We start from the raw sequence: 25512 nt of genomic DNA, 5'->3' as shown, positions 1-25512 counted from the left end.
TTTTATTGTCTTCACAAACACAAACCCTTTTTTGTTGCTGTTGCTGCCGACTGTTATAAAACCAAATCAGCTGTCTCCTCTGAGTGAGTCATGCATAGAATAACAACGTCTATTTTTCTTGATTGCCTGGCATTGGCAACAGCTTCTAATATATTAAACATCAAATGGGCTTGGTTCAAAAAAGATCACTGACGAAAGTATTTTTGTTAGCTTATCTTTATTCATTTTCTTTGAAATAAAAATTATAATAAAACATTTCTGGATATTTTTCCAATTGTAAAATTATTGTTGCAATGTGTAAAAATTATTTACTTTGCATGAATTAATTTTCTTTAAAATAAAATCCCAGAAAATAGGGCCGCAGTGGAAATCAAAACTATTTAGTAGGACAAATAAAATGCGGCTGTCATTGACGAACGTTCGCTCTTTTTTCTTCCAAAGTCTACTTTTTGAGCTACAGTTAGAAACTCAAATCAAACGTTTAAAGAAGGATAAATTTAGACTTAAGTAATATGCCACCCGCATGGAAGGACTGCTCTGCGGTACAGTTTCCTTCCATCTGCAAGGCGTATATGTGACAACCAGATTTTAATGTGTGATTACTTTTTTATGTCATTTATGATTATTTGCGCTATTGTGGGCTCACTTCGGCTTTGTCCTCCAGGGCAGGTTATTGGTCACTTGTTTTGCTAAAGTGTCGCCCTTACTCAAATGATTTCTATTTGTAATCAACTTGTGATAATAACTGTGAGAATATACATCCAATGACGATATTTAAAAAAATAGACAAACTGTTGAGAAAGTTTGGCACTGCTCATTGCAATGTAACAATATAGACAATGTAAAGTTGGTTGTCCTGATAATGAAGCTTTCCTGCTTTCTATATACCCGAAATGACGTAAAATACACAAGTACGGTTTGTTTGCAAAGCCGCCTTTTTGGGCCGTCGCCCCGTCTTTATCAGGTGCGAAATTTAACGACGCAACCCTTTGTTTTCCTGTGTGTATTCTCGTTAGCTTATTACGATACGCCATGAGGTCTTATTGCACGTACGAAACACCACATATGTGCAATTATAGCGCTAACAAGAAAGGCACCGCACTAATGGCTTCAACAAATTTAAATCTTCTATTGAACAATAAGTGAAACCGTTTGTTTTTATTGCTCATGACGGCACAGCAGCTGATAATCATAAACAATAATTGCTTTCTGCGGTGAAAACTCCTTTAAGATAATAGAGACTTCTAAATCAAATCATATGTGCGTGTAAATTTGTGTTAAAATGTATTAATCACTTTGTCTCACCCTTTTGTTACATTTCATTTGTTCATTTTGTCTGGCGGTGTTAATATTATATAGAAAATATAAAAAGCATGTCACCTTTTTATTAATTTTGGTAAAAAAATATTAGATTACAGAAAAAGGTTTTGACATACAAGTTATTGATTTTAAAATTTCATTATTTTTACTGTTCAAAAATAAAAATTATTCGATGACAATCTTTAAAAAAGCATTTTCTGTAATATTATATTCAACCCGTGTGTGCCTTTAAAAATATATAATATATTATGTTCTAATGACTCCCCTTGTCCCCTTTATACACTCTATATGAGCACTGCAAGGTCTTGGGGTGTGCTCGTATGCTTCCATCTAGCTGCATTTGCCGGAACTCGGAGGAATGAGCTTCTGCGGACCGCGAACTTTATCTCACAATCCAAATTCCCTTTATCTCTCTTGTGTAAAATCGAAAATATCTCCTTCCCGTACTTTCCCATCGTTTCCTTAAGTGTTGGGCAGGTTACAGATCATCGTCCACAAACCACAACTCATCCACAATCCACAATTTTCACTGAAATTAGTAACATCCACTGTTACTTTCAATGAAAATTGTGGATAGTGGATGTTATTAACTTCAGCATCATAGCAGATCTGCAAATCTATCGCCGTTATCAACATTTTGTGAGGTGAAATTTTCCTCGTTGCATAGCAGTTAATGAGTAAAATTAATTTTAATCAAGATAAATACATGTTTTTGTTGATGCATGCGCTGAGGCGCTGTGTTTCTTTTTTTTTGAAAGGGGTTATAATTTTTTTATATATTACACTTTGAGTAGCCTAGTAGAATTATTACAAATATATTTTCATATTCCTTTTGTATTGAACCTCTTTTAATCACCTTTTTTATTGGTTAATTGATGTGATAGAGGCACATCTCACATCTCACTACAGCAAAATATTTTTAAAAAATCATAATACAGACTCACACAAACAATCATAACTGAAATTATCATTGCAAAATTCCTAAGAAACAGTATAATTATCATAATGTTTCTTCTCCAGCAGGAATTCATTCAATTTAGACACAAACTCTATATAGCGGAATTAATTTTGCTTCATCTCTTTTTGTAATTTGATGGTGATATTGGAGGCGTTATTATTTACATTAATTCTGAACAGAAATAATTGAAATTAATATTGATGTCATATATTATTCTCTGGTATTGTATATACATGTGCTAATGGCTGAAATTAATTAATATAAAAACGATTAAAATTGAACATCTTTTAGAAAAAATTCTGAAAGCGATAATGTGCAGGGCTGCCATAAAATAACATCGCTCTTCTTAAATATTTTCCTTGATATTTTCATTTTTACTCAGTCAAAAAGGTCTATAATATATTAGCAAAATGCTAACCACACATATTTTAAAAATATAAACCATGTCAATATTAAAATTGTATTCATCACAAAAGATTGGATGTTTTTGCAATGTTACAAAGCAGGAAGAAATATGATTATTGCAGCCTTCAGCGAGGTCCCCAACAAAAAGAAAGGTTAAATCACCACTATCTATGACTTCATTAGATACACTACTATATAGAAAACAATATTCCATAAATAAATTGTTATTTTAGGCCATTAAAATATTGTGGCTCCTTAGCAATACGAAGGTAAATTAGAGTAGAAAATTTACATAAAAAAAGTGAAATATGCAGAAAAGATTGCAGAAAAGTTAAATTTCCTCTATATAATTATTGGCCAAACTGTAGTCCAATGGGAAAAAAACATTTTTATGGCTATCAAGCATTGATGAATTTCAGGAATTCCAAAAGATTTCCGATAGTTTGAAGACGCAGTTGGCCTGATGATTTACAGTCTTCTCTGCTGGACCACCAGCATCCGCTTGGGCACCTGCTTGATCCTCACCGTGAAGATGTAAAACCAGCAAAGCAAACCCGTCATAAAACACGCACCGCCTCTCTTTGTGCGCATTTAATGACCACAACAAAATATTTTCAGAAATGCCATTGTTTGGAGAATGGTCACTTTTATATCTATTTGCTTTCAATTGAACAAACCGACCGATTCGTCAGGGTAAGTTGTGTAAGGGGTTGAGGTGTGCCGCCTATTAGTCTCTGTGCGTTCTTTGCCACAGCAACGTCGTCCGTTCAATCAATCACGGAAATTCGTGGTATTTTTTGATTGCTTTATTTAATTTGAGTATCCACCCTGAGTTTCAACGGTTTTATTAAAAAAGTAAGTATAGATGCACAAAGTTTTTAGTGTTCTGTGCTTTTCTATTCCATTAATTGACAAACAATTTGATGAGTTAAAACCAGGCCGTTTTCTAACGTTGCTCAATTAATTCAATGCGTCTATCTCAAAGTTCCAATCAAAAGATCTTGGTGCGAAGTTTTTCACAGGACAGGGCTCATCCACAAGTAGTTATTCAAGTGTTTTTCATTCGCGATAAATAATGGGATGCACGTGTGACTCGTTGCCAAAATATGGATTAAAATCCATACATTGTGCGATTACAAAGAAAGCATTTTTCTGCACAACATCACATTTATTTCTCTCACAATCAGTTTGCTAAGTTTTGATGGATTTTTTCAGATATGAGTATCGATTTTTTATTTAATTGATTATACTTGGGTTGGGATCAATCAAAAGTCGTTTTGTAACAGCAAACTGCGTATATTAATGAGATCATCAGCAAAATATGTTTAAAAACTGTCATTAATCAGTTAAACAACAGATATGAGCCATATTCAGTCAAAGCAACAAATTTCTGTCCAGGGGTCGATAGATTTTGATGAAATTTTGTTTGCGTTAATTTTGCCCTAATTGTACTTCAAAAAAATTGAGAAAACTCCGAATTTCCAATTTTTGCGGGTTTTGCGGGCGTTCAAATGTCACAATCTGGGAATTTTGAGTACTTCATAACTTTGCTCAGGGTAGTCCTAGAACAAAAATTAAAAAACCCGTAAACTCGTCTCAACAAGGCAAACAACTTTTACATTTACCTCAAAGTGGTAGGTCAAAGGTCAAGGTCATAAAAATTAATCTTTTGAATTTAAACTAAAATTTGAAAATGAATATATTGAAATTTTTTATTTTTTTCATATCCATTTTGTAGAGCACAAAAAATGAAGCTAAAAACGTTAAAATTTGGAATGGTGTTTTGCCTCATTTTTTTAATAAAAAATGAAAACTTCGAAAACCCTTGTTTTTCGAGGTTGGTAAAAAACGATGATTGGCCAAATCTCGACTTCTAGTCATCCGAATTTGAAAAACCGCATACCGTTAGACTCCTCTCGACGTCACTAAGTGCACTAAAGGGGTATTAGACCCACCAACCCCCAACCCCCTTTTAACCCCCTCAATAACGTGAAATTTAGAATTTTTCGGCTGTTTTAACACCTTAGCACGACGTTGACGAGTAATTGTCTTCTTCAAACCAATTCAGTTACTTAGTTCACTTCAATTCGAGTCAAAAGGTACTTAATTTTTGTTAATAGGACCACTAAAATCCGAGATTCGGGTGCACAAAGATTTTTATTCTAAACGCGATGCAATAAAATTCTGGATGATCGACCACATCTCGACTTCTAATCATCTGATTTTGAAAAACCGCATACCGTTAGACTCGTCTTAACATCCCCAAGTGCATTAAAGGGGTATGACACCCACCAACCCCCTACCCCCTTTTAAACCCCTCAATAACGGGAAATTTAGCATTTTTTCGTCCGCTTCAACACCTTAGCACGACGTTGACGAGTAATAGTCTTCTTCAAACCAATTCAGTTACTTAGTTGACTCAAAGACGAGTCAAACGGAACTAATATTTTGTAAATAGGACCACCACAACCTGAGATTCGGGTGCACAATGTTTTTTTTATCGTGATGGATGCAATAAAATGCTTGATGAGCACCAAATCTCGAATTCTCGAATGGTGGAGTTACACAAAATTCATTGAAAAACAGTCATCCAAAATTTCACAGATCGGAATTTTATAACACGCCTCAATTATCGACCAAAACTGGAAGATAACAGGCACATATCGCAGGTTCCATTCAATATGTCTGGTGTAAAAACCAAAATGACCACTATGAATCGGCAACAGACAGTGTAATGCAAATACTGCAATTAGAGAGTGAACTATTTCCTCAATTGTGAAAAGGAGATAATAGTTTAACTGTTGCTATTATAGTATACAATAAAACCTAATAATACCTACTAGTTGAACACTTTTCATTGTTTAATAAATGCATCAAGATAAGTGTTTCTGATACCTATAATGGCGTATTCAAAATGGTACCCTATAAATATTTCGCAATTCCAATTGCTTAATTAGTCACAATTCATTGACAAGGGCACATCTCTAACGTTTTAGATACGGAGGTGTTTATTTTTTCCCATTTTACTGTAGATAAACTATATATTTATCGTTTTGCAGAACATCAATTTTTAAAAAAGTTCTTCCCTACCAAAATAGAGATAATATATTAAAACTTTTAAACACACATTTTTGCGCTGCAAATAAAAAAATAAAACTAGCCAGCTATTTTTTCAGATTACTGAATTGACTAATTATTTTCCCTCTTTACAAAAAAAAAAAAGATTTTTTGGTTCTGAATGTGGGGAAGTATGGGGCATAGTTGCTCTGCTGATCTGCAATAAAATTACTTTTGAATCTAAAACTGGCAGGATAAAAGCTGTCCAGCTTTAACGCTTTTGGTTCTATTTGATCATATAGATAGATTTGATTTGTGATTTAAATCATGCTGCTTAAGAAAACGGATTTAGATTCAAAATTATGATTTTATTACGGATCAGCAGGGTACCGAAACAAATAGCCAAATATGTGAATAAATTCTACATCAAAAGTATTATATATATTGATCTCGTTCAACTTTTCATTTGCTCTATAGCAAAATGTTTTCAACAATTCTTATTGACTTTAAAATACTTTTGTATGGAAGATGCTTTATCGATTATGCGCAAGCAATATATTCAAATCAATTCAGTTGTATTTTTCCTCCAAACAATTGATTATAAATTTCAAACAGAATTATCCATATTTGGGAGAAATGTGGCTTTTAGTATAGCAATAATGATCAACTCGCTAAAATCCATGATCAAAATTGCTGCAAAATCTGCTAACTAATACTGAATGAGTGAGTAACAGAAGATTACGTTAAACAGGAAAAGATAGCTCCAACCTTTTCTTGAGTAAATTAAAATTGCAGCTTTTTATACTGCCTCTGATCACAATGATTTGAGCATGAAAATTCAGTTAGGCCCAAGCTAGCATTGTGACAATTTTGATAACAGTGCAGCTGCTCCAAAAGGGTTAAGTCGAATACAGAGGAAATCAGATGCGTGGAAACTTATTTTGCTCGCACAAAAAAACGAGTTGGAGCTGTGCACATTGAAAGGAGCAAGCTAAGATGCTGCATCTTTGTGCGTCGCTCTGCACGGACGGAGCCGAGCCGGTGGAGGCCATAAACGTTGAGTCTCTGACAATTCATCTTGACGAATTTTATGTGTCGCCATTCAATATGGAGGAAGGGGACATAAAAAGCTGGCAGCGCACATGACGCGCAGAGTAATTTATGATCTATAAAACTCAGCTCCGGCAGGGGTGCAGCACCCCTTTATTGTTCGTTGGCCAATCGCGTGCGACCCTCCGTTTCCACCCTGCCTGATGGGACCAAAATGGCTGAGTCAGCCGACACTGGGTTCGATTCTAGGCCTTTTGCGAGCTTTCAAATTGCCGTGAGAAAACGTGTTTGCTTCAAGTTGTGGCTCCACCGGAATCCATATCTAACTTACTGTATTTAACAAATTCTACGAATTCTATATTCAAAATCTGATCGTGAGTTCAGATGTCTTGGCGAAGTAAACGGGCAGGAATGCCATAAAATTTAAAATGAGATGGAATATTACTCGTCTACTCGACATTATACTCAATTTTCAGTATATTTCACATTTGGTGCTTACCAATTTTTTGCTTGTCATTGATTCATTGGTTTAGAGAGCTACGTTCTTTTGATTTTGATTAAAAATGGGAGTTGGAATTGTTCCAGAAGAAGATATAAACGTTTACTACTGCTGTCAACCGATGTTTTTAGTTTGCATTTTTTAAACAATCTTAAACACACATGCAAAAATCATTTTTATAATGCGATAATACTTTTCTTGAGGATTTATTTCATGAAACATTTATGAAACTTCCATGGGGCAAATAATCTGGCATTTATTTAGTTATCAAGAGTATAAATTTTTGTATATTTCCAATTAATTTAAATCTACACTCCTTATTTGTTACTACGATACTATTCAATTATTCATCTAGTGAGAAAGATGATAACACAGATTTGAAAATATAATTATAAGTGCGAAAAATGTGCGTTCTATTAAGTCTTTTTTAGTTTATGTATAGTATGTATACCACCCGCGCTAACTATCTGCTCGGCGGCACAGCTTCTTTCGTCTTGCAAGGCGTATCAGAGAAGTAATTTAAGTGAAACAGAACCTGAATATTTTAGGTATTGAAACGAAGAATTTTTAAAAGGCATCTTTAAGTGCATGGTTATTGCCAATTCACCTGTTGTGAAAGCAGCATTACAGCATTAGTGTTCAATATGGCGCCAGCGGTTACTTTAGATTTTAAGGCATTTCCGCTGCGATTTCAGACACAATCCTGTTGCATTCCTCACCTTAAATGATTACTTTTGATATGCTGAAAACAAAAATCAGTTCAGCCAATACCGTATAGAGTCATCCGGACGGATTTTATATTTCAAAAAATGGTTTTTCACATTTCTACGGTGGTTGGCTGAACCGATTTTGATTTTCAGCACATCAAAAGAAACCATTTTGAAGGTTGAATTCACAGTAGCAGGATTGATTCTTGAATCGCAGCAGACGTGCCTTAAAATCTTGAGTAACCGCTTCACCACTTGCGCCATTTCTTGGCATCTTCAAACACCAAGGGCTTTCGCAATGGTTAAATATATGGAATTAATTGTAAAATGTATGAATCTTCTGACAAATCATACCAACCGTATTAATTTTAATTGAAATGGTGACAATCTTGTATTTGAGAGAGGCTCTAAATGTAGATTAATTATTTACTCGTTCTGTAATTTCGAGGCAAATAATTGAATACTTTGGAGAAGACAGAGCAGTTGCCATTATTTTCCATATTCCACATATTCCCTTGGAAATTTACTTTCGAAAAATGGTCTCAAAATTCATCAAGTTGCTACGTTTAATGCACACCGAATAATCACTAGCTCTTAGAAAGTGCGCGCCCTTCCCGGTTCTCGGACAGGGATAAAAAGGAAAAAAATGCTTACCGGTTTTCAAAAGCATTATAGATTTCTTCGAACAAATAGTTTTATCAAATAAATTAGGACTGTGCTATCCAATTTCATTTTCTTGCACTGTTATTCGGCAATCAAGGGTAATTATTTGCTGTGCCTAAAGCATTTCTCACTCGGCGAAACTGCTCTTTAAATATAATTAGATCTTATGTTTGGATATTGAATAAGCATGTGATTTTGCACGTTGCTGAAATGTATAAAATACAATAAGCAGTTTTTTTTGCTTATAGATCAGTTTTGAGCTAAAAACTATAACCAATTAAACATTTTTTATTTTCGTAACGCAAATATTAAATCAATTAGTTGGATTCGGTTAACACCAACTTCTCTGTGAAATCGAGAATTTGTATAGTCGGCTTGAGCGTGTGCTCAGCCTGGTAGAAATAGTAAATCGAGTGTTGCTCGTCGAGAGCGGGCACGTCTCGTTGAGGTGGATTGGCCATGGTGGACCAAGAGACATCATGGCCACCAATTTTTGAAACCTGGCGGTAGGCTGTAGAGATTGTTCCAGGAGCGTCCATTATGATTTGTGTTATCGAGTCCTCGAATTTGAGTTCTGAATGCCGCACGCAAGAAGACACCGTTTTGATAATTTGTATTTGAGATGGAAGTCAGAACGATAAGAATGAAAGTCTGTACTGAAATAATCCACTATTAAAATGAATTTTTTCAAAGACCACATTTTAAATTGAAATAGACGATTTTAAATCGTTCCTTAAAATTTATACAAATGCCATTTTCATTTTCTCATCCGAATCCATCGAATCAAGTAAAAATCAACAGTTTAAATACAACAAGAGTGAACATCAAAAACTATATGACTAAATTACTTACTATAATTTTAAATCCATTTCATAACTTTTTGATAATTTTCGTCTTTTGCTGTTTAAAATTTGAATACAAGCTTTTACGGTTTTTTGTCTTAATATTTGATTCCGTAACAAAAAGTGTAATAATTAAAGCTTTTATTAAGGTTCCAGGGGGGCTTTTACAGTCAATCACTTCAGAACTCAGTAAATAATATCCTGCGCGTTAACCACTCTTTTTGGCCTTACAAACGGCCCTTTTTAGTGCGCACAGTGGCTAATTGTGCATGCTCAAATTACGCCTCGCTCTGGGTTCTCTGTGTTTATAAACTGGCACCTTTATTGATCGTTATGGACCGCAAATGAATCGTTAAATTTTTAACCCGCGGCACACACGTACACTTTTGCTCTTTAGGGGCGTACGCGGCGCACGTTATTAGAAACTGGCGGCCTGCATGGAATCATCATAATTTTGGCAGTAAAATTTGCCAATTTTCGGCTAGTATATCTGCCGGCGCAAACCAGCACTAAAAGAAGCGGCGAATGTGCAGGTAACAGCTTTGACTCTTATTTCGCCCCGACTCATTTCCAGCCGACGCCGTCGAGCTTTATGTCAGAATAAAATGTTTTGTTGCCTTTGAAATTTTGGTTTGATGGGCCCTAAATGAGCACAATATATTTTTCTCTGGCGCATAATAAAACCTCTGCAAGCATAATGGACGCTCGGTGTCGTTTTCGAGTCGTAAATTCGACAAAAATGCCTCTTTGCTCTCAAAATCACAGACCGAGATGCTCAACTTGCTGGTCCAAATGATAAAATCTATCTTTCACAACAGAGTGTTTGCATCCCTATTTTTATCTCTTCCCGCTGGATGTGCATGATTTATGAAATTTTTCTTCATGGCCACTCGAGTTTATAATGATTTTTACTAACAAAAAGCAGCAGGCCGCATACCTTGAGCTCACTATACTCAAAATAAGAAATCGCGCGTTGAAATTTCGCTGGTTTTGACTTGTGAAATTTGATAGGGTAAATAATGTTTTTCTTTAATGATGCCAACGGGTCGCGCAACAGATTTATATTATTATTGTTGTTTATTCTTCCTCTACAAGTCATACAAGCATAAATTAAAAATCACAATTTCGTCAATAAATGACATAGAGATGAATGGGCTGACAGACACTATATATATTGAGTTTATTTGATTATTTTCCATAAAATAACAATCAACAAGAAAATATAAAAATCGTTATGATTTTCTTCCAATAAAACACATGAAGGGAATATTGATACCCTGTTACAATCAATTTGTAATTAAGGCAAAAGCAAAATTGGGAAACACGTAAATAGTGCAAATTGATTGATTTATTTTTATTTTTGTTAAACATCCGATAATGATGAGGTCGAGTCAGCGCGAAACAGCATTATTGAGGGGTCCTGAATTACAAGGGATTTAACAACCCAGCAGTTCACTTTACCGCCATTTTTAGTTACGATGGTCGAATAAATTACTAAAACCAACAGCTCACCGCTTAATCTTATCCTTTTATTTTGCCATTTCTAATTTCCCCCTATCTTGATCACACATTAATGTTGTTACATTAAATAAAAATTTCTGCAAGAATCTAGTAGATCAATCCGATAAGCATCGCCTTAAAATACTAAAATAATTGAATAAGGGAAGCATAAAGAAAATAAAGCCTCATTTAAAAAAAGTTGTTGATGGAAGATCTGCTGTTTATATCTCCGGCTGATCATATTACAGATATTTAATTTAATTTCGTTACTTTTGGTATCAGATCATATTTTACTGTGCAGTGGTTCCTCATTTTTGGGAAAGTAAACGAGTGCCAAATAAGCTGACTTAAATATTCTATGCATGATGGAATACTGATTTTTTTTATCCATTAGTTTAATAAACAACAATTTTAAACTTTAAAAATAAAACCTTTTATGGGGTGATTTAATTTACAAATAGATTTTACAATGGCTACTCCCATAGGCGCACAAGCAAGGAATTGTTGGAAGAGTTAAATAATTATTTGTTCAATTTTGAGCAACTTATTCCTTGTTTCTTCGTAAATGGGAGCCATTATAAAATGTTTTTAAACAATGACTTTTAATTCATCTAAACTAGCAACAAGATGGCTCGATTGGAAATAAAAATTTTAAAATTAATTTCCGATTTTCTTAATGTTTAGCATCACTAACTCAACTATGTCTTTCAAATTTGGCTCTTTCTCTTTATACTCTGTTGTCACAAGGAAAGTGCTGTGCATATTTCTTCTTCTTATTATCATCATTTTCTCCTTCCTTAATTTTCCAATATCTTTGATCGTGCTATATGTGCATGCATGATTAGTTCACGAGAAATATGTATCTGTGACGGTCTGCTGAATTCAGTTGAAGCGACGGTACTGCCTCGGTTTCACAATTTCCTGAATTCCAATTCCTCGGGGTGGCATACTTGGGTATTTAATTGCACCGAAGAAGACAGCACGAATGATGGCTTTGAGGCGCACTGCCATAAATATATATTACAACTTTCTCTGCGCGCGGGGCCAGAAACAAGGAGCAGTAAATAATTTTTAGAGCCGCGCGCCATATAATAATTTACTGCCGAGCAATTCAGCAGGCGCCCCTAAAACACCCCTGCCTCGTAAAAGCATCCCTCTGCGCGTCTCGGCGGTTGTCATGACAACGATTGTTGGGGGACGCCTCTTTTGCAATGGTTGTCGCCAACCGTCGCTCACATTGGCCGAGCTACCCTCCACAGGGGGTGAAAATGCACTACTTGATGGCCCCCTTCGCACTGCGTTCCAGCTCGTCTCTGTGCCGTCTATGCTGTATTAAATTCTCTTCTTCTAGCTTTTAACATTTTTGATTAAATATTGTTTGAATTTCTGTAATAATATGCTTGAAGCTTGAATTAAATAGTCGATAGTTGAATTTTATCATAGAATAAAGCAAATTCCAGGCATTTTAGTATGATATATTTCTAGAAATCTATTCCCTCGTGAAGTAGATTAATACGAAAATTACGTTGCAGTGTATTTCAATTATTTATAAATCGATAGCTCCTGATATGAATGGTAATTAAAAATTAAAACATTTGTCAGAACTCAGTCTATGCTCTTATCACAAAGACGCCGCCGCGCAAAACAAAACTCCGCTGTAATGTCTAAAAAAAGGTTTATTTAAGTTATGGCTCACATTTAAAATATTAAATCTATTCCGTATTTGTCGCAATTTATATTCAAATTGAATGAAATTATGGAATTTATCAAGCTCAATTAAGATCAAAAGCTGGTAGGAAAGGTGTGAACTATAGTTTTTACAAATACCATATCTAAGAAGGCATAGACACTAGGAACCCAGAAATAAAACTTGCAAACTTTTAATTTTTACAGCAGCCTTTTGCACGGGGAAATAAAATTGGCTGTGGATAGACTGGCTAAAATTAGTGCATTTTTAAAACAACGCAGCACATGCATAATTTCGACAAGCTAAATGACCGTGCGTATTAATCACTTTTATTTTCATTATTTTGATTACAAAGTTATGGGGGTCTGATATTAAAACGTCACTTTTGATAAAAGCACAACTGCAAGCGGTGCGATACGTTGGCAGCGAAGATAAGGCCGCACACTTGGCAGTCGCACAATAACACTGCACGATGCAATAAGTTGCTCTCATGTCCAGCTCGACAAATTTGCGATGGGCTTTTGCAAATTTAGTAAGCTTCCCGTTTTTCTGTTATTTTTATTCAAAATTCTACTCTTTTCAGATCGCAGGAGAACAAAGAGCTTATCGTCCGAAGTTGATCTTTCTTTTCAATTAACCATTCTATTTTTGACTGGACTTTTTTGCGGATTTTCTTACTCAGCATATTTTTATAGCGCATACATGAGGTAAAACCGGAGAGAATAATATATTTGGTATCCTCATTCAATTAATATATTATTCACAGTCCATTAGAAATCGAAAGTAAAGTCCAGAAAGCCCCAAACGAAAGTTTATCACGCCTTGTGCACAAAGCACTGGATTTGAATGGATCGATAATAGAACAACTCTTTTACGGTATTGTTTAAAATCATTTAAGCACGAGCACCAATATAGCAAAGCAATGATTACTATCACATTACAGAGATGCAGACGCAGCGAAACCAAAAACTTTTTGATGAAGTGCGAATTTTGTGTTGGGTTTGCACCTCTGCCAACACAGCCAACAGATCGGTTCACGTCAAGGCTACGTGGGGACGCCGCTGCAACAAAATAATTTTCATCAGCGAAGTAGAAGGCAAGTATATACACTAAACCAGAAAAAAAAAATGAAATTATGAACGGTGGGAATTTGAACAGACGATTTTCTTCCGACTATTAAAGTCGACGCACGTCCAGGAAGGGATGGTCTCTGGGCAAAAACAGTGCACGCCTTTAACTATATTTTTGATAATTACATCAATGACTATGACTGGTTTTTGAAGGCTGACGATGATTCGTGAGTTCCTATTAATTTTCAAACTCAGCCAAATATCACTCCTTTTGTTCTTTTTAGCTACGTGCTGGTGGATAACTTGCGAAAATTGCTTTTGCCGTACGATCCCAACGACCCAGATTATTTTGGCTTTCATTTTAAAACCATTGTTCCACGAGGCTACATGAGTGGAGGAGCTGGTTCGTTTTCAAAAGTCAACTGAGGCAAAGTTACAAACTATTGAAACAGGTTACGCTCTCAGCAGAGAAGCAGTGAAACGACTAGTGACCAGAGCTTTTGCTGGAGAAATAACAAAATGTCCAAACCAAACGGCTGATGGCTCTGAAGATGCAGATTTAGGTATATCATCAGCCAGGATAAAATGTTATTTATTTTTACTGAAAATTTAACATAAAAATCAAAAGATTCAGCTTAAAAGCATTAGATGATGCATATGAAAGTTGAGGTTCTTACAGACTATTTTCAACAAATTTTGGATTTCTCCTATTATTGATACTTAATTATATTAGCTATTTTTTAATTCGAAATATCCTCCTAAAAGTTCGCGATTTTTCTCGTTTCTTAGGCATTTTATTTATATTTTTGGAACCCACAATTTTTCCAATGCATTTCAATATTGTAACCACGAAATCTCGACTTTAAATTCAGAGCAAAAAAATTCAAGCTTAATTTTTTTTAATTTGGAACGCAAGAAGATGATGTAACGAATATTCAAAAATGTCAACCCTAATAAAAATGATTTTTTTAATAATTTGTTCAGGCTCTTGTAACTTTATAGACTAGTTTTTTAGCTTAATTTTATAGGCATTGCAGAGTTGGTATGATTTAAATCAATTACGGCTCGAATAAAAATAATCGACTCTCCAAAATTCCGTGGTCTTTTAAACAATAAAAAATATTGAACAGTAAATTTATAATTTAGGTAGATGTTTGGACTACGCTGAGGTTTATCCAGGAGACTCAAGAGATGAGAAAGGTCACTTCCGATTCTACCCATTTGTTGCTGAGAATTACGTTCACCCCGACCTGAGTGAAAGAGAATGGTGGTATTGGTATTTCATCAAGTGGCCGCATAAAGGGGTGATACACACTCGTTTTGTTTTCCAACCCATTTAATCAGTTATTTTCTTTGTTAAAGGGAGCTGATTGCTGCTCTAAACACCCAATAACGTTTCACTACATGACTCCGCACCATTTTTACATGATGGAGCACTTAGTATACAACCAAGTCATGTTTGGCGTGACTGATGTTATGGCTGCTGAAAATCCTGGACCCGATAACATAGAGCAAGCCGAACAAGTGGCTAAAAAACCTACAGTAGGCAGCAAGACGACAACTTCATCAACTACAAGCCTAACGGAGGCGTTAGTTGAATCAACTACAGCCAAAATCTTGACCTCTACAAGTATTACAGACGAAACTTTTGTGCAACTAAATCAAACTCTTGCTTTTACCAAATTATCAAAAAGAATAATTTAACCAGTGGCTATTGAGACGAGCTCTGCATTATCTAGCGAGTCCCTGCCAGTTGTTAACAGCACACTATTCAACAATTCCAATAATAGGGCAAACAAGAGCGTAAAAACCAATGTGGTCAATAAGAAAAGAACAAAACTATAAAATTATTGAAATTCATTTCATGATTTGGGTCTTATAACATCCTTAAGCGACATTGATGCCAAAAAAGAAGGTTGTGTGATGGTTTGAATAAACAAGCATTATTTTCATATTGTCTGTTTTCTGATTTTATTTTTCTTCAAGATGCGCGAGTTAAAAAGCATAATCATTATGTATAGTACTCATCCTAGTGGTTTAAATGAACAGAATAAGGGTTCATACAACAATCAGTGTAGGACTTCGCCAGCAGCACAAGTCAGGTTATGAAAAAGAGATTTTACAAAGCTAATATATAAAATTAGTTAATTAATTACAATTAGTCTTCCAAATCACAAATAATAAAAATATGCCACCTCTATCCGATTTTGTATTTTTGAGGATTGAAACGGCGAATTTTCTGCTACCCTGACTACAATCGCACACCTGCAAGCCTAACCATTTAGTCTAGCCATTTCAGTGTTGATGCAGTTTGCTAAGGAACCACCAAAATTACAAAATTTACTTAAATAGAAGTCAGGTGTTCTATGTTCTGCAGACCAATCAAAATCCAGTGGCAGTTCCCAAACAGTGTCAGCAATTAAACAAAGCTGCTTCATAATTTAGGAGCTGCGCAGTTCTATTCAGGAATGGCAGTCAAATTAAATGCTGTCCTCACCAACAAGCAATTAGAAAGGAATTTAAAACGTTGTGCAGCTTAGCTAACGGTTCAAGTAAATGAGTTTCCATCAAAAAGTTATGTAACAATTTTTAGACATTTTCTCGCGTGAATTGACACTAAAACAGAGAAGCTGACATAAGTTTTATTTGCTTTCATGAAAGAAACTCCCTTGCGCACAGAAGCCACTTTGGAGCTACGGTGGACTAGAAGGAATTTGATGGCAGCCGATACTTGGAAATTCAATACAACAATAAATTAGGACACTGACAGTGAGACAATTCAAAGGTTACAAGTAAGTACACTAAAAATAAAAATTTTGCTCATTCGCTTTTTACAATGGAATGTACATCCAATCAAGACTTTAATTTCGACAAGAAAATTAACAATTTTCAAATTTTACATTAACACTTATGCGAAGAAGTGTTATCCGATTAATTTAAGTATCAAGAAGACATTCTGGTAAGTGCTGTCTGAATCTCCTTGCCAAGTCTCAATCTTCAAGAATTCGCCAGTCCCGAAGAATGGCAATAAACAAATTGATTCTGACAGCCCAGTTGAAATGGACGTTTAATATACACGATAAAGTTCCATTTTCCACTCAACACAAGCCAGCAAGGCCTCCTCGAATCATTACGTATATCTCGTTGTGTTGCCATCCACTCAGTAAAGCCTATTGCTAACTTCTTTAAGTCCATACTAAAAATAAGGCTTGTCAACACCATAAGTGTTTGATCAATTCAGCATCTTACGATGCTCAAGATGAGATTACTTAATTTCCAAGTCTCAGAAGTTTGAGTATGAATTTAAATACTTTTCGTACAAAATGTCCACTCTTTCCTTTACAAATCACACATGACCGAATGGTGGAAAATCCACCATCGATTATAATGAACCCTTGAACTGAGGAGCAAGATGCAAGATCCACTGATAGATGTTTTTAGACCAATCAAAGAGTCTTCGAGAAAGAATTGAGCTCAAATTTGAAAATCGCATCTTGCATCTCAAGCATTGGGTCCGACAAATCCAAATAGTGACACATTTGAATACACACGATCCGCTAAGAAAGTCCTTGCGTTTGTCCTGCTAGTGTCTTTTCGCACTACTCGATTACCAGTCACTGAACATACCGCCCAGCCAAACCACCACGATCGGGAACAAATATGTGACCACAGCCTTGGTGACGGAAGCCTTTGTTGCAGCAGCAGTGGGCGGCGCCGCAGAGGAGGTCGGCGACCGGCCGGTTGGCACTGGCTGATGCATTGGCGGCGCCTTCGTGAATGGGTGGCCCCTACGGAAGTCTTCATCGTCATCGCCACCGCTACCCTCCTGGTCAATGGGGCCGTGCGAGTGTTGGTCAATACCAGATGAAATGTCTCCGTCTCCTGAGCCGCTGCCATCGCCTCTGTACACGTTATCAACGTTGTCTGAAATTAAAATAAATTTAAGTTCTTTTCTTTGCGTTAGAGCTGTAGGGAATTGTAGTTTAAGATTTATGAAACAGGTCAACCTTAAGGAATTTGTTTATTCCTCCATGTATTTTTTGGAAAGGGTATAAAAAAATTTATATTTTGAGCAGTTATTTGCGAGATTGGAGGTCGATTGGACGCGATTTTTCAGCGTGGAAATTTTTAGGTGGCAGTCATATTTGCTTAAAGTACTTCTTAATAGATGGTGAAATTCCAAATTTGAAGCTCGGGAATGGGGGCGTTCCCTATTTTTTCGGTATCTCAAAAATACCCGAAAAACGAATTGTGTTAATGAATTCTAAACTGCAACTCTTGACTGCATTGAGGTATCACCTTAAAATTTTCACTGCCCAACCTAGTTTTTGATCCTGAACAACTTTTACATTTACAAAAAATTCGCAGGTCGAAGGTCAAGGTCACCTTTCGCGACCTTTTTTTGAAAATTCAAAATTAAGGGATGATAGCCCCCTACGATTTTTTTGGGGTTCAGGGCTGAAATGTAGCCCGTGAAATTCTACACAAGTACACCAAGTTTCATAGGTGCAATCGCGATACTTTTGCTGCAATTCGAATTTGAAGTTTGAAAACCTGCTCGAGGCCGCTTTACCGCGCGTGGACTTTGAGCGGCGAGTTCGCCTCTTGTTCGTCAAGTTGATTTTTTTCGCATTTCACTTGCTTAGAAACACCAAGAGGGCCTAGGGTAGACCAAGGAAGGTCAAAATCGACCTTCAGGGTCTGTCCCTGACGTGACCCTGAGATACAAAATTTCTAAAATTTCCAATTTCATCGAACTTGGTGTCTTTTTATAGGTTTTCACTACTGTACAGCTCAAATATACAGCCAAAACTGCCGAATGAAAATCCTGAAACATGTTCTTGAAATAATTGGGGTACTAGCCAAAAATCCAGACGTTAAAAATGGTCAAATTTTGAAATCTTTAATTTATGATATGATTCTTCTGTTTTGTACACACAAAGTTCATATTGAGTGTTAAAAATTAACGATTGTTTTTTTTTAAAAAAAGTGAAAATATTTATTTTGAGCAAATAACAAAAAAATTACATGTTTAAAATTTTTTATTTGAAAAAGAAAGGAAACAAAAATTTTTGGTTTTTAAAAGTAGCCTTTTTGCCAGTGCATTTAATAACATTTTTTCATAGTATTAAGCATAAGATCCTTTATTATCAACACATATTATGAACTTCATGTGTGCAAAATAGAAGCAACTTTTCATAAGTTTAAGATTTTAAAATTTTGACCATTTTGCACATCACGTCTGGATGAATGTCTACCACAATTACTTCAAGAACCGGTTTCAGGATTTTTATTCGGCAGTTTTGGCTGTATATTTGAGCTGTACAGTGGTGAAAACCTATAAAAAGACACCAAGTTCGATGAAATTGGAAATTTTAGAAATTTTGTATCTCAGGGTCACGTCAGGGACAGACCCTGAAGGTCGATTTCGACCTTCCTTGGTCTACCCTAGGCCCTCTTGGTGTTTCTAAGCAAGTGAAATGCGAAAAAAATCAACTTGACGAACAAGAGGCGAACTCGCCGCTCAAAGTGCATGCGCGGTAAAGCGGCCTCGAGCAGGTTTTCAAACTTCAAATTCGAATTGCAGCAAAAGCATCGCGATTGCACCTATGAAACTTGGTGTGCTTGTGCAGAATTTCACGGGCTACATTTCAGCCCTGAACCCCAAAAAAATCGTAGGGGGCTATCATCCCTTAATTTTGAATTTTCAAAAAAAGGTCGCGAAAGGTGACCTTGACCTTCGACCTGCGAATTTTTTGTAAATGCAAAAGTTGTTCAGGATTAAAAACTAGGTTAGGCGGTGAAAATTTCAAGGTGATAACTTAACGCAGTCAAGAGTTGCAGTTTAGAATTCATTAACATAATTCGTTTTTTGGGTATTTTTTAGATACCGAAAAAATAGGGAATGCCCCCATTCCCGAGCTTCAAATTTGGAATTTCACCATCTATTAACAAGTACTTTAAGCAAATATGACTGCCACCTAAAAATTTCCACGCTGAAAAATCGCGTCCAATCGACCTCCAATCTCGCAAATAACTGCTCTTTTATTATTTAGTTATATGTCTAATTGTGAGGATTAAAATTACACACATCAACGGCATGCCGTTGTAAGTTAAAAATAAGTTAATCCTAAGGATTTTTAAGCTGCTAAATAAAACTCATTCCTATTTCTTTTGCCAAAAACCCTAAAAACAAGTAGTTAAATTGTAAAAAACGGAATAGGAGAAGTTAGGATTGATGTAGCATTAGTGAACAACTTGCTGACATTCACAATTAAAATAGAAGCCAAATATAATGAGACTTCTTTTTAGCTAACCCAAAGCAAATAAAAATTGTGATATATTCACTATGTTAGGAACAAACAAACAAACACGAGTAAAATAATTCAACTTTAGACGAATTTTTGTGTGCATCTTGACCAAGGTTGGAAAGTGAACAATTGAATTGAAAATTGCATAGCACAATGTTCCTATGATTTTGCCCCACGGACCTCATAAATTGTACTTAACCTACAAAAACAAATCCAAACCAAAGAATTAACTGCAGAGGACTTACCTAGCATTGAAACTTATTGTCCGAGCACAACCAAAGAGATCAACTCACCCTGTCTTCAACACCCTTCCCTCTTTCCAATATATCCACAAACCCAAAATTAAATCCTTCATTTTAAAGCTGCTAGCCACTACAAGTACATGCGAGGCAATTATTCATCTCTTATTATTATCTCTTAGGAGCCCGCCCTGTATAAGATGCACAAAGAAGAGCTACTGTGTTAATTTAATTTGTAATAATTCTATGATTGCAATTTGTTCAATTTCTGCGTGGACCAGCCATTGTTTGCCTGGTTGATGAGAATTAACCATTAATTCAGTAATCCTTTTGGCATAAGAGATAGGCAAAATAAATTAGCGCAGCTTACAAGGAATTAACCATGGTGGCGAAAATCCATTCAATCATCAGAAAATTGTGAAGCAAAAACTAATCAATTGTTCAATAAAAAGGGAAAGAAAAGCAATAAGTAGAAACTGTTTTGTTATACCTTCATCATCACTTTCATCGTCATTCCAATCAATGTCTTGTCCATTTTGCGCATTCCGCAGTTTGCTGACAAGCATCCGCAACGTGTACATCTGCTCACTCAATTTGCTGGTTTGTCTCGAAGATTCAGCAGAGCTCACTTTGACTTCAGGGTTGTCTGCTTGAGCGGCAATGCCAGTGCCAGCAACAACCACTTCAGTGTATCTAGAATTAGAGCGACTTTGTTTAATCTGTTCACAAAAGATTTCATTGCTGTTCAAAATCCAATGAAAATAATAAAAGGTTTGCTTACCGATTTTTAGATTTGCCATTCCAGCAATTACTTTCTTGCTGTGAGCTTACTGTCTCCTCTATATCTAGGCACATCTTTTCCGGAAGGAGTGACCAGTAATTCTTAGTGGCTCTGACCTATATTGAAAAGATGGTGAGTGTCTCACATTGGAAATTTTAAATTTCATTAGCTTAATACAGGGTTCATTTTTCTTCTAACAGCAAATAAATGACTTAAATTAAGCAAATGTGATAATTTAAAATATTTACAAAAATATATTACTTAAGTTGACAAAATCAAGAAGAATCAAGTGAATCAAAATGTAAAAATCATTTTTATTTTTAGCCTGGGCCCTGAAGAGCAAATGATTGACTTTTGTACACTATGTTATCACGTTTTCTCCGTACTCAAATAAAACAAACCATGTAGCCAAAACACAAACATCATACATTAAACAAAAGCACATCTTAACAACCCCAAGCAAAAGGGATCAGTGAGATTACAAATTGCGTTTTGACAAGAACCCACATTAAATTAAAACAATTAGGAATAGGAATAAAGACAAAATTAAAATTTTATGTTTGCTGTCTATTGAAATGGTACTATGTAAAATTTGCCGTTTTCTCCCTGGTAGTATATTGGTTTATTTTTATTTATTTGAAAGGACTTGGCGATTCAGATATTTCTACCATGTATAGCAATTTTGCGTTTAGGTTTGAGTTTTTGGCAGGTTTCCATGTATAAGAGAATATATCTGATTTATCTTATCCTAACAGTAATTTTAGATTGTAATTCATACCCCAATTATTATTTTATTTTTTAGAGTGTAAAAAAAGGATTTCATTGCAATGGATGTTTAGTATATATGAGCTAAACAGACAGATTTAAAATTGGAACTAGATGAAAGAAAGCAATCTGTGGACATTTTTGTCCATGACAGATAGGCCACTTACTTATTTCATTGACTAACAAGTTCAAGCCCTAATTCCAGCATAAAATAAAAAACTGGTTAAGAATTACAAACTGAATTTTCGAGCAACAAGGAAAATGAGGTGCACGGAAAAAGGGCAAACAGCTTTACTTACCACAATGTTTGTTTCATTGATAAGCTTTTCCAAAGGAGTTTGGTTTATTTTGGGTTGGTTGCGAGCTTTGCTTCTGCTGCCAAAGCTAATGGTCTCGTAGTTGATTTCTTGGGGACTCCTTGCTCCTAGTCTTGGCTTTCCACATACACCAAAAATCTGTTCAATCATATGATAAGAAATCATTAAGAAGAGCTCCCCCACACTTGCTTACTTTCTCTGACACTTGAGCACTAGTTTCTTGGAAGTTCATGACGGCCTCGGATATTTTGATGTTTATCGGCTCTACCACAGCCTCAATACTAAATGGGCCAAGCAGTCGTTCAGTAATTTTGCCAAATGCATCTGCAAATAAAATGAGTTTAATTCTTGTTGAGCTTTTTAATTTTAATGACTGCTTACCAACAAATGAGTTCCACTCAGTGTCCAGCTCTGAGTGGTAAGCTAAACAGCCTTTCATGACATTTCCACAAAATCCTGGGCACGCTTTCAAGTTTACGCGCCCCTGACAAACGTTGCAACCAGACATCTTGGTGAGGGCATGGCTGCAATCTGGTGGAGGCTGCACGTTCAACATACTGGTGACCACCTCATCTGCAATGTTCAAGGCTTGCCCAAAGGCTCTGGTAGCGATGAATGACCTCTTGACCTGCAGTGACAGCTTGATAGGAGAATCTCCAAAGGGTTGTAGCCCGTTCATCTGATTGGACACACAGGCCATGTACCTGGAAATAGAGATTATGTTAATTAACAAATAAAAGTTGGGCTGGAAAATTGAAGCTTACTTTTCGTCAAAACGGTATTGGCTGTTGAGGACTAGGAACATTTTCTGGTACAGGTTGTTGAAGAAGTTGTCCAAGCTCTTGTCCAGTCTGATTTTGCCTTTCTCGAAATATAGTGACAGGGCTTCAAATAGCTCGTAGAAAACATCCTTGTTGTTTTCGTAGATTTGTCCATACGTCCTCTTGAACATTTCGTCAAATTCCTTCCTCGACTTTGCAAGCATTTCAGAGAAGAATTCTGAAACATGTAAACACCATTAGTTTCAAATAAAGTACCCGCGAAAATTCAAGGTACGCTCAACAATGTAAAAACAAAAAAAACGTCTTATGTCCAAAATTTCCCATTTACAAATTTGCAAAGTGTGAAAATGTCTCGACGTTCCTCTAAAGGAACAAGGAAAAGTAGAGCCTTAGTTATCAATAGTTAAGTTGCAGCCCTATATACCAAAGACAACTCGCGACTTCGATAATAAATTTAATTAGTCGTGAAATAAAAATAGCTCTGCGCATTCTCAGCATGGCGTAAAATGACGGCTGAGAATTTGCGCGCATCTGCGGGCTGAGTCGGCCGCCGAGCAGGCAGCCAGCCAGCCACCAGTCTTGTTTCCAGGGACTATTGACCTCGGCCAGTGGCCTGGTAATGCAACACCTTCTGGTCGCGCGCATACAAAGGGCCGCACATTATTTATTAATACACACTCAGAGTGAGCATAACATTTTTCCCTGGCGCGTCGACCCGGTGGAAACACAGCCTGGTGCAACAGACTTTTTGTCCTGCGCACCGCCTTCCACAAAAGCCATGAAAATAACGAAGCCACACCACTCGTGGTTTGCGCGCGGCGAGAATTTACATGGCAATAAAATAAACACGCTCGCTCATTTTCTCGGCTGACAGACAGCCTTTTTGCCGGATGGACATGCACGAGAAGCAGCTCGCGTCATTATTATTCTAACACATGATTGGCCTTCAGAAAAATGGAAATTTTATCTCTCGGCTTGGTAATTCAAATGACAATATTTAACGAGACGGAGGTGCAGCGGCCGCCACAGGTGAGTTATTGGGCTCTTCGCAACCATCAACGGAAGGTTGTTACACAGATTTACTTTTAATATTGCACAACGACTCTCGCTGCAGCTGAATAGCGGTTTTGAAGAGGAGACAAGCCATTTTCCAGACTGTCTGCATGTCCATTTGAAATCCTATTTGAAGTCTATTTAAATCCTGCTTTACAGAAAAAAATCTCGCCTTTCATCAAACATTTAACTCGAGAATTGACGCATAGCATGTCCTAACTGCAAATTCCGCGCATGTATTTCAGAAAGATTATTTATTGTAAACAGTTAATGTTTTTAACTAAGTAATACCGTGTATCCCTTTACAAAAAGCTGAACAAAAACAGTTTACTCAATGTGCAAAGGAGGCTCATGAAATAAAAAATGGCGCTTAGCAGCCAAATGAAAGAGTACATTTAAAAGCATTAGCTGAAAAGTGTGATGTACTCGGAGGCAAAAAGCATTAATAACCATGCGCAAACTCCCCAGGCTCTAAGTTCGCGCTGTCTAATTGCAATAATTATCGCCCATTACAATCTCAATTAGCTAATGCTCTTCGCACGGCCGAGCAAATAATCAAAAAAGCAGGCGAAGAGCTAAAGAGCGATTTATTTTTATTCGTACCACGATTTGCCCTTGCACGTTCAGCGTTGTTGGCTACAGAGAATGCAATGTCGTTTAGATGAAAGATCGGCATTCATTGAAATATTAGCCAGGTCTATTTCTTCTGAGAAGTACCATTACTTATCTGCTTTGAAAAGCCTCGTTTTTCAACGAACGTAATTGAAAACCTGTCTGTAGAAATTACAAGATGAATTAATTTGTTTTGCAAGGTATTTAAAATCAAGCATTTTTTAGTTTAAGTTCGTTTACAAAATGTTCATTAAGAGAACACGCATAGAAATTGATGTATATGTATGAATTGCACTCAATCGAAGCATGAACATTCTGCAGGATTGATAGAAGATGTTGTTTAATTAATCGAACAAGCAATACCTAATTTAGACCTGTCTCGTTGAAACAAAGGAAAGACAAAAAAATGTCAATCTGGCACGTGAACAGTTAACAATAAGACAAAATATCGACGGCTGTTCCTTTAGTTCCTTTGCCTGAGAATCGAGCACGCTCGTCTCTCGTCACGAAGAAGAGCAGCACCCAGAGTGCGACTATTACGCGCAGGTTAATGTCCTTTTTTCGCCATCAGCCAGATGCCGAGAGATGATACAAAATATGCGCCAAATGAAAAAGCTGCCTCTCTCCGCTCGTCGTCAAACTTTTATTTGGCCATTAAAGCTTGTGAGGTGAAACGCCCGCCCAATTAAATCAAATAACTGGTCTGCTGCTGCATGACTCTCGTATTTCGACAGCAATTGTGAAAATAACACGTCAACAAAACTTCCGACCAATCTGCCGCAATAGCAGGGATGACAATTTCGAATTTCAGCTGCGGATCGGTTATGAGGGGGGAATGTGTCAAGTTTGCTTCGTACGCGCGATGTGTATCTGAATTGACGCAACCGCGTACAC

At 36.3% G+C, this 25512-nt stretch overlaps 2 protein-coding genes across 2 annotated transcripts in view; one reads left to right on the top strand and one right to left on the bottom strand.

Annotated features, from left to right (window-relative positions):
- The first annotated feature begins 13081 nt into the window (after window positions 1–13081).
- LOC135935235 (glycoprotein-N-acetylgalactosamine 3-beta-galactosyltransferase 1-like) lies at window positions 13082–15717 on the top strand. Its single transcript, XM_065477397.1, has 9 exons — window positions 13082–13220; window positions 13272–13395; window positions 13455–13564; window positions 13632–13784; window positions 13847–13985; window positions 14043–14161; window positions 14211–14321; window positions 14905–15062; window positions 15121–15717. Exons 1-9 carry the CDS (start codon window positions 13202–13204, stop codon window positions 15460–15462), a joined length of 1275 nt encoding a protein of 424 aa, XP_065333469.1. The 5' UTR covers window positions 13082–13201; the 3' UTR covers window positions 15463–15717.
- dlp (dally-like) overlaps window positions 15702–25512 on the bottom strand; it is a 42368-nt gene continuing 32557 nt past the window's right edge. Inside the window, exons 3-9 of the mRNA XM_065477396.1 lie at window positions 22936–23170; window positions 22553–22875; window positions 22365–22495; window positions 22154–22309; window positions 21090–21205; window positions 20799–21001; window positions 15702–17682 (exon numbers count right to left, since the gene is read on the bottom strand). Of these exons, the coding sequence (XP_065333468.1) occupies window positions 17366–17682; window positions 20799–21001; window positions 21090–21205; window positions 22154–22309; window positions 22365–22495; window positions 22553–22875; window positions 22936–23170 (1481 nt within the window). The 3' untranslated portion in view covers window positions 15702–17365. The remainder of the gene's footprint in view (window positions 17683–20798; window positions 21002–21089; window positions 21206–22153; window positions 22310–22364; window positions 22496–22552; window positions 22876–22935; window positions 23171–25512) is intronic.

This window comes from Cloeon dipterum, chromosome 2 (genome assembly GCF_949628265.1).
Source record: "Cloeon dipterum chromosome 2, ieCloDipt1.1, whole genome shotgun sequence".
Lineage (NCBI taxonomy): Eukaryota > Metazoa > Arthropoda > Insecta > Ephemeroptera > Baetidae > Cloeon > Cloeon dipterum.
The sequence above is the reverse complement of the archived record's forward strand: the minus strand, read 5'-3'. Positions and strand labels throughout refer to the sequence as shown.